At 35.5% G+C, this 15,045-nt stretch overlaps 1 protein-coding gene across 4 annotated transcripts in view; it reads left to right on the forward strand.

Moving 5' to 3' along the window:
- Positions 1–15,045, forward strand: part of Rbcn-3A (rabconnectin-3 alpha) — a 984,230-nt gene that overhangs the window by 624,045 nt on the left and 345,140 nt on the right. For all 4 annotated transcript variants that reach the window (XR_016549602.1, XM_090406519.1, XM_090406521.1 and 1 more), the window contains exon 40: positions 2,560–2,672. Coding sequence is in view for 3 of the 4 variants with exons in the window: in XM_090406519.1 (XP_090262645.1) it covers positions 2,560–2,672 (113 nt within the window). In the remaining variant the exon portion in view is untranslated. The remainder of the gene's footprint in view (positions 1–2,559; positions 2,673–15,045) is intronic.

Here is a 15,045-nt window from a genome sequence, read left to right on the forward strand (position 1 = left end):
TTTCATAAAGAGGATTTTGTGTACCAAAAAGCAAAAGATCTTTATTTTAGTTGTGTTTTGTTAAATGGTTCAAATTTTCCAAATAATTAAATATTATAAAATACGGTAATATGAAATTCTGCATCATAACCCTATTACATAATGACTGCACATCAAAAATCATTAAACTATATTCTTTTTTGGTAGAAAGTAAATATAGTTTAATGATTAAAATAGACTTACTACTGAGTTTAACTTAACTTTATTAAACATTTTCTCTGAAATAACATTTTATTTATACTGATGCATATTCTGAAGTTTTGGTTACATTGAAACAGCTTAACCAGTTTTAATTTGGAAAAATTAATCATATTCATATTATTGGTGCATATAATGCACACAAAAAATGTCTGCTACCACTGTTAGTTGTTAAGAAATAATCTGAATAGCAAATTTGAAAATACTATTACACATTCTCCATACATGCTGTAACTACTGCTGCACCACTTTGCTCCATTCATTAGTGAAGTTAGTATTAATGCATGTTACAGAAGAACTGTATATAAATCCTATTTGGTACATTTAACTCAGGTATATGTATATCAAAAATAAGAGGAATAATATTTTGTTAGTAATACTGTCATAAGTGGTTATATTACATATTAGATTAAAAAAGGAAAGGAAATTTGTTTCTTTCAAAAAGTAACTTGCATCACATTTTAAAATAAATGAATTGACTATACATGAGCCTTTGCACGTAATGTTATGGAATGCTACATAAAAAAAAATTTGTATCCATCTGTCCAGAAGATGGATACAAATTGGAGCAGTAGGCTATAGAAGGATATTCATGTACAAGGTGTGGCTATTAAATGATGAGACAAAGTGTGCTGTGAATCGTGTACTCGTAGCAATGGGATGTGCTTGCAGTGACCTTGAACGTTCTAGAAGCAGTTGAGATAAGCATTGTTCTCTGTCGCTCATAGTTTAGTCTGTTGGCAGCTATAAAAGAAACACACGTGAAGTCGCTTTGCCAGAATAATGTCTAATGTTAAACTCGAGCAGTGCATTAATCTCAAATTCCTTGTGAAATTGAAGAAATCACTGGCCAAGTGTTTGAAACTGTTGCAGGAGGTGTACGGTGATAATGTAATGACATGTGTGCGAATGTTTGAATGGCACAAATGCTTTGCTGAAGGTCGAGAAAACATTGAAGATGACGAACGACTGGGTCACCATGTCACAGCAGGAACTTAACAAAACCTTGAGAAATTAATGAAATTATGCAACGATTGCTGATTAAGCATTCATGATAGCAGACATGGTGCACATTGATAAAGAGACTGTACGACAAATTTTGCATGAGCAATTGAACATGAACAAAGTCTGCAACAAAATGGTTCCCAAAAACTTGTGTTAGGAGCAGCAAAACGTTCAGAAACAAATGTACACTGACATCGTGGAATGGCTGACAGGAGATGATCCTCTCCTGCAAGCTGGACTTGCAGGAGAGGATCATCACATGTGATGAGATGTGGATTTTTCCAGTACGATCCAGAAACAAAGAGACAATCAATGCACTGGAAAACTCCAATGTCAGCCAGAATGAACAAGTCAATTCTGAAGGCAATGCTGATTTTTTATTTATTTTTTATTTTTTATTTTTTTTTTTATAATATCAATGGTGTGGTAACGGTTGAATGGATATCAGAGGGTCAGACAGTTAACCAGAATTATTACCTTGAGGTTCTGGCCAAGCTTAGAAAACGAGTGAGGAAGAGACTGTGGAAAAACAATGCTTGGATTCTCCATCAGGACAATGCTCCAGCCCACAGTGCACTGTGGACTGGAGCATTGTCCTGTAAAGCAGTATCTGGCTGATAAGAAGATCCCAGTGTTGGACCATCCACCTTACTCACCGGACTTAGCTCCATGTGACTTTTACCTTTTTTTTTTCCAAAGTTGAAATCCACATTGGAGGGCACCCATTTTCAGTCAGTGGATGAGGTAAAGGAGAAAACGGCAATGCTACTGAAGCAGATAACATCTGATGACTTGCAGCACTCTTCCAGCAATGGAAAATTCGTATGCAACAATGTATAGATAGAAGAGGGGAGTATGTTGAGGGGATAGCAATTAAGTTGTACAATTGTAATAATAAACCACATTTTTGTAACCAGTCTTGTTATTTAATAGCCACACCTCATATATGCACAAACATCCTTCTTGACATTCGCATAAACATGTCAAACCAAAGTGTCCTCCATTTTTTTTAAAATTCTTAGTGTACTATACTCCTGTTTGATCATTTGATGATGATGACAGTAGTATTTGCTAATGAAATTCCTGGGTACAGATATATTTGGAAAATGTGTATTGCAGAGAAATCTCAAATTTGTCATTCCTCCGCCAGTCTCAGTTTCTCTGGAAATTTAATAAGTGTATTTATATACCATAATTTTATTTTCATTTCTTTATTTTTCTTTTCCTTGCTTGAAGCTAAAAACATATTTGTGTTTATTTATTAGCCATAGATGTTATAGTTTACTCATTGTATTAACTTGGTAAAAACAATTTTAGTTCCAGCGTATTGTACCAAAACAGCCATCTCTTAGCAGGACATTCTCATCGTCGACACCACAGTAGTGGTGAGGAAGGTCTTATCCCTTCTACTGCTCCTAGTAAATGGCCAGGTATGAGAATACTTATTTTAATAGTATTTTTTTGTTAATGGACATGTAATTTGCTATATTTTCTTTAAATTTATTTTTGTTGTCCTCTATAAGTTGTACATTCTTAAAAAATTAGATGCAATTTTGCAAAATTTCTTACATAGTGAGTGGTGGGTGTCTGATTGAATAGATGATGTTAAGGCATGGTATGGTTGACTTTTTTTTTTTTCACCTGGGTCTTACTCCTGCTATGATTCTCCTAACTTGATGAAGGTACAGTGATAACAATTTTAATAAATTTTCTGAATTGAGTTCTCTTCATTTCCTTGTAATTTTGTTGGAATTTTTCTTGCTTGGACTGCTAATAAAACTAGTATTCTGTGTAATGTGCAAGCATTTTGTTGTACTTAACCACTTTTTCAGTGTATGTAAAATATTTTTTTTCCATTTAGATTCTTTCGTTTTTATATAAAAAATTTTAAAGACATTCTGGACATTATTTCAGACATCTGTATTATTTTATTTCCCTTACTCAGTGATTTAGGAAAGCTTAAGCATTGCTTTATACTTTATTTATGAAGTTGCTGAATATTCAGCAGCTTCTCACCTAATAGTTATGTTACCAAGTTTTTTAAGTGAGGACTATCATATTTTGGATGACCTCTTTTGTGTAGCTTCTGTTGTTACCAAAAACAATTACTTACCCTTTGATAAAGCATTACTTAACATTATTCACACTTCAACTAAACTTCTGCATCTAATAACCTTGATTAAAAGTGGTCAAATTAGACAAAACATGAACACTTTATTGGAGTATTTCATCCTGGAGGAGTCAATTTGAATACTAGAGGGATAGAGCAGGTTCAAGGTGCATGAGGAGAGTGTGTTCCACATACTGAGTACTCTGGATGTTAGTAAAGCTGTGGGACTGGACAGTATTTCACCACAAGTTTTGAGAGAATGTGCTAAGGAACTGACAGTGCCCTTGACCTGACTTTTCGCTGAAAGTCTGGCTGCGGGAATTGTGCTCATGGAATGGAAGGAAGGTAAGATAGTGCCATTGCATAAGGGCGATAGAAGACTGGAAGTGTCTATTATAGGCCAGTTTGTGAGTCCTAAGTAGTTAGTAAGATCTTGGAGAAAGTAGTGAGGGGCCATATACAGCACTGGGCAGATGAGGGTGATGTTATCAGTGAGAGTCAGCATGGATTTGTGAAGGGGCACTCTTATTTTAGCAATATGCTAGCCTTTTATGATAAAGTTACAAGAGCATTAGATGAGGGAAAGGCATATACTGCCATTTTCCTAGACTTAGCAAAGGCATTTGACAGGGTGCCACATGATAAGCTGATATTCAAGTTGCAGCACATGGGTCTGGATGTCAGATTGGTCAACTGGATTCAGGATTGGCTGTCCGATAGGTATGAGATAGTTGTGTATGGTGGGGCAGTTTCAAGGAAGCAGAGGGTTACAAGTGGTGTTCCACAGGGCTCAGTACTGGGACCTATATTGTTTAACCTTTATATCAATGACATTGTCCATGGATTACAAGGGGATATTCGGTTGTTTGTGGATGATGCAAAGCTGGGAAGGGTTATTAGTAATAGTGCAGATGTGGTAGCCCTGCAAGAGGATTTGAATAAGCTAGATATATGGGCAAATGAATTGGGATGTCAGTTTAATGCAGCAAAATGTAAGGTCTTGAGGTTTGGGACACATCGATGGGATGCTGCATACTCTATGGGAGGAGTTAAACTGAGGAAGTAGGAGAGACAAGAGATCTGGGTTTGATGATTGATAGAAACCTGAAATTTAGGGGACATATTGCAAAGGTAATGAAGGTAATGCACAGGATTGCTGCAATAATGAGAAGGACACTGACCTGCAGAGATAAAATGGTTATCATTCCATTGTATAAGACTCTGATCAGACCACACTTAGACTATTGTTCTCAGATCTGGTCCCCAGGATTTGAAGGGGATAAATTTTCTGTGGAAAGGGTACTGTACAATGTTAGTTATGAGGATCGGCTGAGGGAGTGTGGACTGCAGAGTTTGGTGTATAGAAGAAGGAGAGGTGATATGATTGAGACTTTTAAACTGTTGAGAGGTGGTTACAGGGTTGACACTGGGGAGTTCTTTTGCTTGGTTAAACAGCGGGAAGGAGTCATGACAAGGGGTCATCCCCAGAAGTTACGTATGGAAACTGTGAGAAAGACGGTGTGGAGTGGTTTCTTTGCATGGAGGGTGGTCGAACCATGGAATGCATTGCTTGATGGAGTGGTGAGAGCGAGAATGGTCAGTGCATTTAAGGAGTGGTGTGATAGAATTTGTGTTTCCTAGGAGGGACCTCCCTCAATGTGTCTTGATAGACTTGTGTTTCTTAGAAAGGACCTCCCATGAGTCTTTTGACTCCATGGAGGCCTGAATAATAATAATAATAAATCATTAGCACCAGAGATTTCCAGATCCATAAACTTTGATTTCATTGACTTATCAGCAGATGGCTTATGGTCACTCTGCACCTAGGTGATGTTCCATGTGAATCTTCATGGTCTCAAAAGCCTACAATAAAACAGTGTTATTGTAGGCTTTTAAGGCTTCAGCTCCCTGAATGCCAGTCACTCCATGCCCCATCCATCTAATTGAGAGTATGCCACACTCTCTTTTTTTTTTCCAGAACTTTACTCTCTGTTACTAATTTTAGAGGTATTCCTTCCATTCTTTCAATGTATCCAAAGTATTTTTCTTTTGTCAGAGTCTAGTTCTACTAATCCTTTTAAAAACACATCTATATGTATACCTTTCAATATATGAAGTCCTCAACCACTTTTCAAAACAGCATCCTTTTCTAAGAAGACTTCTTTGGGTTCATCTCCACAAGTAGCTACTGTAAAAACAGCTGCATTGATAATCCTTAGTTTTGTTCCTGTAGTGATAAATCTGTCCTTCCAGACTTGAGATAAGTCTCACTAATGTTTTAGCTATTCCTAATCTTCTGAGGAACAGGGAGTCTTCACATTGATGGATCTCAGGTGCCAAAATCTGCTGACCTCTTCAGTTATTTCACCATTAAAGTATATGTTTTTTTCAGAACTTTCTTGTCTGTATTTCCTTCAAATACCATGATCTTTGTATTCCTACTGTGGAGTTCGAGTCCTCTGTTCTTGCTGATCTTAGTAACTCTCCCAAGGATTCATGCTAGTTCTTTGCAGTCATTTCATTGGCATATCTCAAATTGTCAATCCTTCTGCACCTATCACATTTTCTGTCTTTAGCTCATCCAATGCTACATGCATGATAGAATTCAATGTGTGTGAAGAAAGTAGGCTTCCTACAGAAGCTAGTCAGTTAATCCAACATCTTGATTAATTAAAATGATAATTACGAAATTAACTCATGTAAAATATTATTTATTAGTAGAATTTTCACCTGAGTATCACAGGCATCTTCAGTACATGTAAAAAACTAATTAAACAATAACTGACAATTCCAAAAGGCACCACCTAAGTAGCTAATGTAAGATAATTAAAAAAGGTAAATAAATTACACACACACACACACACACACACACACACACACACACACACACACACACACACACACACACACAATTAAAAAAGTTAGGAAAGATTAGCTGATTTAAAAAGTACTATCTCCCACAAAGGAGATGGACGTAGACCATCGGATCTGTTTAAGTTAGGAGAGTGAAGTAAAGTTTCACATGTTTCTTTATAAAGCCATTCCCTGAGGAACTGACTTTTGTGAAGGACTCTTGTCTTGTTCCAATGAACTCTGTGTCTAGTGTTGATGGCATGCTCTGCAAGTCCAAACTGTTCAGGTTCAAGGTACTGAATATGACTTGTTCTTCTAGCTGAATATAAGCAGATTTTCCTCTTTATCTGAAATAAGATAACCCCACAAAAGCAAGGAATCTGGTAGACACCTGGATAACTGAGATGTGAATGATTGTCCTTTGGAGAAGTGAGAAAGGTGGAGATTTTTCTTATAGGTCAAAAGGCAACAAAAGAATATCTGCACCTGTCTCCTTTGTTGGTCTTTTTTTAATATTTTTTAACTTTTTTAATTATATATATATATATATATACATATATATATGTAGAAAGTTTTTTACCTTTGGTATAATATATAATATATGTTAAAGATACCAAGTTTTTACTCCATTTGGGAAATGGAGTAAAAACCAGATTTAAAATAGCTTGGTATCTTTAACATATATATATATATATATATATATATGTGGCGATTAGTTTTTACTCGGTTGTTATACATTTCAAAAAATAGATTTAATGACTCCAAGACCGAGATAACATATAAAGATTTTAATGATAAATACTACTAGTTTCGGCATATAGCAGCCTTCTTCAGGTATTTATAAAGGAAAGGAATACTAATAAACATTGAATTATTTAAATAAACAAACTGGAAATTACAGGTACAAATTGCCTCACATAATCGATACATAAAAACGTTGTATTTTTCAAGTTGTTCCAACTGGCGTGCCATTGTTTGTTGCAATTGTGCGTGCAAGTTCACGTGAACGCCAATATTGAATAACTGCAGCATGGCTATCTGGGATGTTATAACTTAAATTATTATTTAAGTGGACCGGGTTCAGTAGGATTTCCCTTGATTCTACGATTTTTCTTTCAAACTCATCTTCACAGCGAAAAATATTTTCTGATCTATTCCAGCATACAGAGTGGCTTTGTTGGTCATCATTAGGATTATTTGAAAAAAGAACATGACTGGATAACGCAGTTGCATGAGATCTTTTGTATGAGATGTCTCTCTTATGCTCTTCTATGCGTTGTTCAATAGATTTGTTAGTTTGACCAAAGTATGGGATATTGCAATCACACCACAATTTATATACTCCAGGGTACTTAAGGTTGTGATGAGTAGGTTTTGGATGGCTGATTAGAGAGCGGATTTTTGGAAGTGTGGTGAAGAAGGTCCTGATATTATATTTTTTAAGGACTTTAGCTATTTTCTTAGAGACTGTGCTAATGTATGGAATAGAGATGCTACCTTTAAAATTAATAGTCTCTGTTGTGCACTGCTTAGGAGGGTTCAGAAGAAGTTTCTTAATTGTGTTTTCAGAGTATCCATTTTGTTTAAAAATAAGAGTGAGGTGATTCATTTCTTTTTGTAGTTCATCTTGTTTATTTAAGAGAGAACGTGCTCTGTGTCCTAAGGTAGATATAATTCCAAGTTTTTGTGGTGGAAAATGATGAGAAAGATTATGCAGATATCTATTGGTATGCGTAGGTTTTCTGTACATAGAGATTTTTAATCTTTCAGAGTATCGTGTAAGCATAACATCCAAAAAAGGTAAAGAGTTATTATTTTCTATATCAGCAGTAAATTTTATATTAGGATGTTGGATGTTTAGATGACGAAGAAAATCTGTGAGAGCTGTGTGCCCGTGATTCCAAATAATGAATATATCATCAACATATCTTTTCCAAACTTTTGGTTTAAATGAGAAGGAAGATATGGCTTTCTTTTCAAAGTCTTCAAGGAAGATGTTAGCTAGCACAGGGGACAAAGGGTTGCCCATTGCCAGGCCTTGTTTTTGTTGGTAAATGGAGTCCTTATATCTGAAGTAACCAGAATGAATGCAATGCTTTAATAAAGTGAACATTTTTTTGGATAATTTATCCTGTAGTAATGTAAGTACCTCGTCCGTAGGAACGTTAGTAAATAAAGATATAATATCCAAACTAGCTAGAATATCATTATCATCGATGGGAATATCTTTAATATGAGAAACAAAATCTGTGGTGTTTTTGATGAAAGATGAAGATTTATTGGAGAAACACTTGAGGTACTTTGCTAAATATTTTGAAAGTTTATATGTAGGTGAATCAATTCCTTCCACAATTGGGCGAAGAGGGATGTTTTCTTTATGAATTTTTGGAACTCCATAGATGCGTGGGATAAGAGGATGTAGAGAGCGTAATGAGAGGCGAATATTATGAGGAAGTTCACTCGCAGTCTTTAACAAGTTGTTTGTACGGTTTTGTAATTCTCTTGTAGGATCTTCCTGAAGAATTGAATATATTGAACTATCTTCAAGTAATTGAAGCATTTTGTTGTGGTAATCTTCAGAGTTGAGGATGACCGTAGAGTTGCCTTTATCTGCAGGTAAAATAATAATGTTACTGTTCTGTTTTAGATTTTTTAGGGCTTTTCTTTCAGCCACTGAAATATTATCTGTTGGAGGTTTGGCATTATTTATAATGAAAATCGATTCAATACGAAGAAGTTTCGCCAAATGATTAGGAATGAGTGAACATGCTTTTTCTATTTTTGTAAGAAGAGATTCTTTAGGGATAAATTTTGGTGAGGGAATAAAATTGAGACCTTTGCTAAGAATATTCATTTCTGCATCCGTTAACATATGAGAAGATTTGTTCACTACAACCTTTTCAGGATTAATACGGGCATCACTATGACCAGATCTGTTTTGTATCCTTATTAGATTATCAAATTTCTTGATAAGGGTGTATTTATTCTTGTTTTGTATTCGTGTGGCTTGTGCTTCACTGTTAATGATAAAATCATGTAAGTTAACATTATCCATAATTTCTTCAAGTTTTTGAGTTAAACATCTTTTAGTGCTGAACAAAAAAGCTAAACTACGTTTTGTGTCTGTAATTCTTTCGCTGAGGAGATCCATTTTAGCATTACGATAGATTCTTTTAGCGCGTTCCGTTGTTATCTTTTCTTTAAAAGAGATGAAATTGGGAAAAACTGCATGGAACTTACAACGTTTGAGGAAAACTAACCTGTTTATTTTCAGTCCTATTTTCTTCAATGTTCTTTTAAAATTCCTTTGTATTTTCATTAGAGACGCCTCGTCATTTAGGCTATAGATGTGGCGATTAGTTTTTACTCGGTTGTTATACATTTCAAAAAATAGATTTAATGACTCCAAGACCGAGATAACATATAAAGATTTTAATGATAAATACTACTAGTTTCGGCATATAGCAGCCTTCTTCAGGTATTTATAAAGGAAAGGAATACTAATAAACATTGAATTATTTAAATAAACAAATTAACATATAATCGCCACATCTATAGCCTAAATGACGAGGCGTCTCTAATGAAAATACAAAGGAATTTTAAAAGAACATTGAAGAAAATAGGACTGAAAATAAACAGGTTAGTTTTCCTCAAACGTTGTAAGTTCCATGCAGTTTTTCCCAATTTCATCTCTTTTAAAGAAAAGATAACAACGGAACGCGCTAAAAGAATCTATCGTAATGCTAAAATGGATCTCCTCAGCGAAAGAATTACAGACACAAAACGTAGTTTAGCTTTTTTGTTCAGCACTAAAAGATGTTTAACTCAAAAACTTGAAGAAATTATGGATAATGTTAACTTACATGATTTTATCATTAACAGTGAAGCACAAGCCACACGAATACAAAACAAGAATAAATACACCCTTATCAAGAAATTTGATAATCTAATAAGGATACAAAACAGATCTGGTCATAGTGATGCCCGTATTAATCCTGAAAAGGTTGTAGTGAACAAATCTTCTCATATGTTAACGGATGCAGAAACGAATATTCTTAGCAAAGGTCTCAATTTTATTCCCTCACCAAAATTTATCCCTAAAGAATCTCTTCTTACAAAAATAGAAAAAGCATGTTCACTCATTCCTAATCATTTGGCGAAACTTCTTCGTATTGAATCGATTTTCATTATAAATAATGCCAAACCTCCAACAGATAATATTTCAGTGGCTGAAAGAAAAGCCCTAAAAAATCTAAAACAGAACAGTAACATTATTATTTTACCTGCAGATAAAGGCAACTCTACGGTCATCCTCAACTCTGAAGATTACCACAACAAAATGCTTCAATTACTTGAAGATAGTTCAATATATTCAATTCTTCAGGAAGATCCTACAAGAGAATTACAAAACCGTACAAACAACTTGTTAAAGACTGCGAGTGAACTTCCTCATAATATTCGCCTCTCATTACGCTCTCTACATCCTCTTATCCCACGCATCTATGGAGTTCCAAAAATTCATAAAGAAAACATCCCTCTTCGCCCAATTGTGGAAGGAATTGATTCACCTACATATAAACTTTCAAAATATTTAGCAAAGTACCTCAAGTGTTTCTCCAATAAATCTTCATCTTTCATCAAAAACACCACAGATTTTGTTTCTCATATTAAAGATATTCCCATCGATGATAATGATATTCTAGCTAGTTTGGATATTATATCTTTATTTACTAACGTTCCTACGGACGAGGTACTTACATTACTACAGGATAAATTATCCAAAAAAATGTTCACTTTATTAAAGCATTGCATTCATTCTGGTTACTTCAGATATAAGGACTCCATTTACCAACAAAAACAAGGCCTGGCAATGGGCAACCCTTTGTCCCCTGTGCTAGCTAACATCTTCCTTGAAGACTTTGAAAAGAAAGCCATATCTTCCTTCTCATTTAAACCAAAAGTTTGGAAAAGATATGTTGATGATATATTCATTATTTGGAATCACGGGCACACAGCTCTCACAGATTTTCTTCGTCATCTAAACATCCAACATCCTAATATAAAATTTACTGCTGATATAGAAAATAATAACTCTTTACCTTTTTTGGATGTTATGCTTACACGATACTCTGAAAGATTAAAAATCTCTATGTACAGAAAACCTACGCATACCAATAGATATCTGCATAATCTTTCTCATCATTTTCCACCACAAAAACTTGGAATTATATCTACCTTAGGACACAGAGCACGTTCTCTCTTAAATAAACAAGATGAACTACAAAAAGAAATGAATCACCTCACTCTTATTTTTAAACAAAATGGATACTCTGAAAACACAATTAAGAAACTTCTTCTGAACCCTCCTAAGCAGTGCACAACAGAGACTATTAATTTTAAAGGTAGCATCTCTATTCCATACATTAGCACAGTCTCTAAGAAAATAGCTAAAGTCCTTAAAAAATATAATATCAGGACCTTCTTCACCACACTTCCAAAAATCCGCTCTCTAATCAGCCATCCAAAACCTACTCATCACAACCTTAAGTACCCTGGAGTATATAAATTGTGGTGTGATTGCAATATCCCATACTTTGGTCAAACTAACAAATCTATTGAACAACGCATAGAAGAGCATAAGAGAGACATCTCATACAAAAGATCTCATGCAACTGCGTTATCCAGTCATGTTCTTTTTTCAAATAATCCTAATGATGACCAACAAAGCCACTCTGTATGCTGGAATAGATCAGAAAATATTTTTCGCTGTGAAGATGAGTTTGAAAGAAAAATCGTAGAATCAAGGGAAATCCTACTGAACCCGGTCCACTTAAATAATAATTTAAGTTATAACATCCCAGATAGCCATGCTGCAGTTATTCAATATTGGCGTTCACGTGAACTTGCACGCACAATTGCAACAAACAATGGCACGCCAGTTGGAACAACTTGAAAAATACAACGTTTTTATGTATCGATTATGTGAGGCAATTTGTACCTGTAATTTCCAGTTTGTTTATTTAAATAATTCAATGTTTATTAGTATTCCTTTCCTTTATAAATACCTGAAGAAGGCTGCTATATGCCGAAACTAGTAGTATTTATCATTAAAATCTTTATATGTTATCTCGGTCTTGGAGTCATTAAATCTATTTTTTGAAATATATATATATATATATATATATATATATATATATATATATATATACATATACTGTGTAGTACGTATGTATATATACACTACGCCTACCGCACCCCCCCCCCCCACCCTGTGCTCCAGACTGGTAGGCCGGTTCTTGAATTCTGGTGACTTGACACTCAGGGACTACCCTAAGTGTCGAGTCTTCAAAAGGTGGGGCTCTGGCACCTATGGTGCCCCCCCCCCCCCCCCGAAGTCCGGACTGGTAGGCTGGTTCTCCTTGAATTTGAAGACTCGAAAGACCCCCCGAGTTCCGGACTGGTAGGCTGGTTCTCCTTAAATTCTGATGACTCAAATTTTGAAGACTCGAAAGGGGGGGTCTTCCCCCTTCCTGGCGCCTACGGCACCCAACCCTCCGAGTTTCAGACTAGTAGGCCGGTTCTCCTTAAATTCTGATGGCTCAAGTTTTGAAAACTCGAAAGGGGTTTCCTCCCCCCCCCCCCCTTGCATCTGCATCCCCCCTAGTTCCGGACTGGTAGGCCAGTTCTCCTTGAATTCTGATGACTCGAATTTTGAAAACTCGAAAGGGGTTTCTGCGCCGACCCCCCCCCCCCCCAGTTCCAGACTGGTAGGCCAGTTCTCCTTGAACGCTGATGACTCGAATTTTGAAAACTCGAAAGGTGGGGGATCGCCCCCTGGCGCCCATACCCCCGAGTTTCAGACTGTAAGCTGGTTATTTTTGGATCAGATGCTCGGAGCTTGCCCCTTCTTGCACTACTTCCGATTTGCCCTCATGTTGCACTACTTGCTAAGACTTGAAAACAGCCATTTTTATTCAATATTAGCTTTGTTTTATCTATCTAGTGCAACGTTGAATATTTTTCTATTTAAAAAAAATGTATTCTTTTCCTCAAATTTTTTATATAAAAATAATTACACTATCCACACCAAATTATTATTGCTATTAAATATTATATTAAGAAGCCAGACAAAAAATGTGACACAAAAACATTACGTAAAAATGCTTATCATTTTATATCTATAGTGTAGATTTATTTATTTATCTATTTTTTTTAAATAAGTTAGGAAATTTCAAAAAAAAAAAAAAATCAGCTGACGCTTTTTATTTCCTTATAGGGAGTAGGCAAGGCCTTTATACCCTACTAGCGTTTGGAGACTGAGTGGGTAATTCAATTTCCACTGATAGCCAATCAGAGATAGCTGGTCCATGTCTATCACTTAATTATAGGCAGCCACCAATGAAACGGTTGGCAAACAAGTACTGCCATTCTCTTGGTACCTAACCCTAACAGGATATGTTACTGTCTGAAATAATGTGGGCATTTTGGTTGTTTTTTTGAGTTTACGGAACAAAAAACCTGAGTTTCCGGGAGGAAATTTAGCGACCTTTTTTTTAGTTATGTTACATTAGCTACTTAGGTGCTGCCTTTTGGAATTGCCAGTTATTGTTTAATTAGCTTTTTACATGTACTGAAGATGCCTGTGATACTCAGGTGAAAATTCTACTAATAAATAATATTTTACATGAGTTAATTCCATGATTATAATTTTAATTAATATGTCTACTCACAGTATTTCCTTACTGAAACATAAATATTACACCTGTTCTTGCTATGGCTTCCTGTTCACTGTACATGTTAGCCATCAACTTGATAAGATGTTGAGGTAAACCCATTGCTTTAATTACGTTCCAAAATTTTCATGAACAGTCAATAGTTTTTTTAGTAGTCTATAAAGCACATTACCAAAGGAAGTCTCAGCTCTCTCTACTTCTGAATGATCTGTTTAAAGCAATGGATCTAATTTTTGGTGCCCTTTCTTGAAACATGCCTGTTTCTCAGACATTGGTCAATTGGTAGAACCTCTGCTACTAATGGCTCATGCCACAGTTAAATACGTTTGAGCGTGGTTAGTAGTTGGAAGGGGCTCAATCGTTTGATGCTGTTGGCACACTCTCCCTCAATGAGTCTTTGGATTCCCTGGAGGTGTCACATAATAATAATAATAATAATCTCAGCCTCAACTGAGGCATCAGTCTTATTTAGAATAATCTTCAGTAGAATCTTGTTTACATGAGAGATTAAATTAATAGATCTACTGTTCTTGCAGTTCTTCATATCTTCCTTCTTGTGCAGCAATGTGAATCCCATCTTCTATTCTTTAGGCACATTTCCCAAAGTCCGGTGCTCGTACCCCATAAGGGTATGCAAAAGGTCTTTAGGGGATACAGATCACTTTTTTTAATTTTTTTCCCTTTTTTTTTAACTTTCATTTTGTCACAGATAAGTGCAGGTCTATTCTATAATTAATTTTTCAATAACTAAAAAATCTGAAGGAAGTTTTAAACAGAATGTGTCTCTTGGCATGTATCGGCTGACCTCTGTTACCAGACTACCTTTTCCAAAAAATAAAAAAAACCTAACTTTATCCCACAAAGAAGTCCTCACTTCACTGGATGCAACTTCGTTATACACCAACGTGGACATCCCAGAACACATCATACACACACTACTCACAGAAGACCGCATACTACATTCACGAACAAAATTAACACCCAGTGATATCATAAACCTAATCAAACTAGTAATCTCAGCAAACTTCTTTAACTTGAACAACCATGTGCACATCCAAATTTTCGGACTCCCGATGAGACAAAACATCAGTGGACATCCTTATGGGC

This window comes from Typopeltis vanoorti, chromosome 16 (assembly GCF_054136105.1).
Source record: "Typopeltis vanoorti isolate ZY-2024b chromosome 16, IOZ_Tvanoo_1.0, whole genome shotgun sequence".
Lineage (NCBI taxonomy): Eukaryota > Metazoa > Arthropoda > Arachnida > Uropygi > Thelyphonidae > Typopeltis > Typopeltis vanoorti.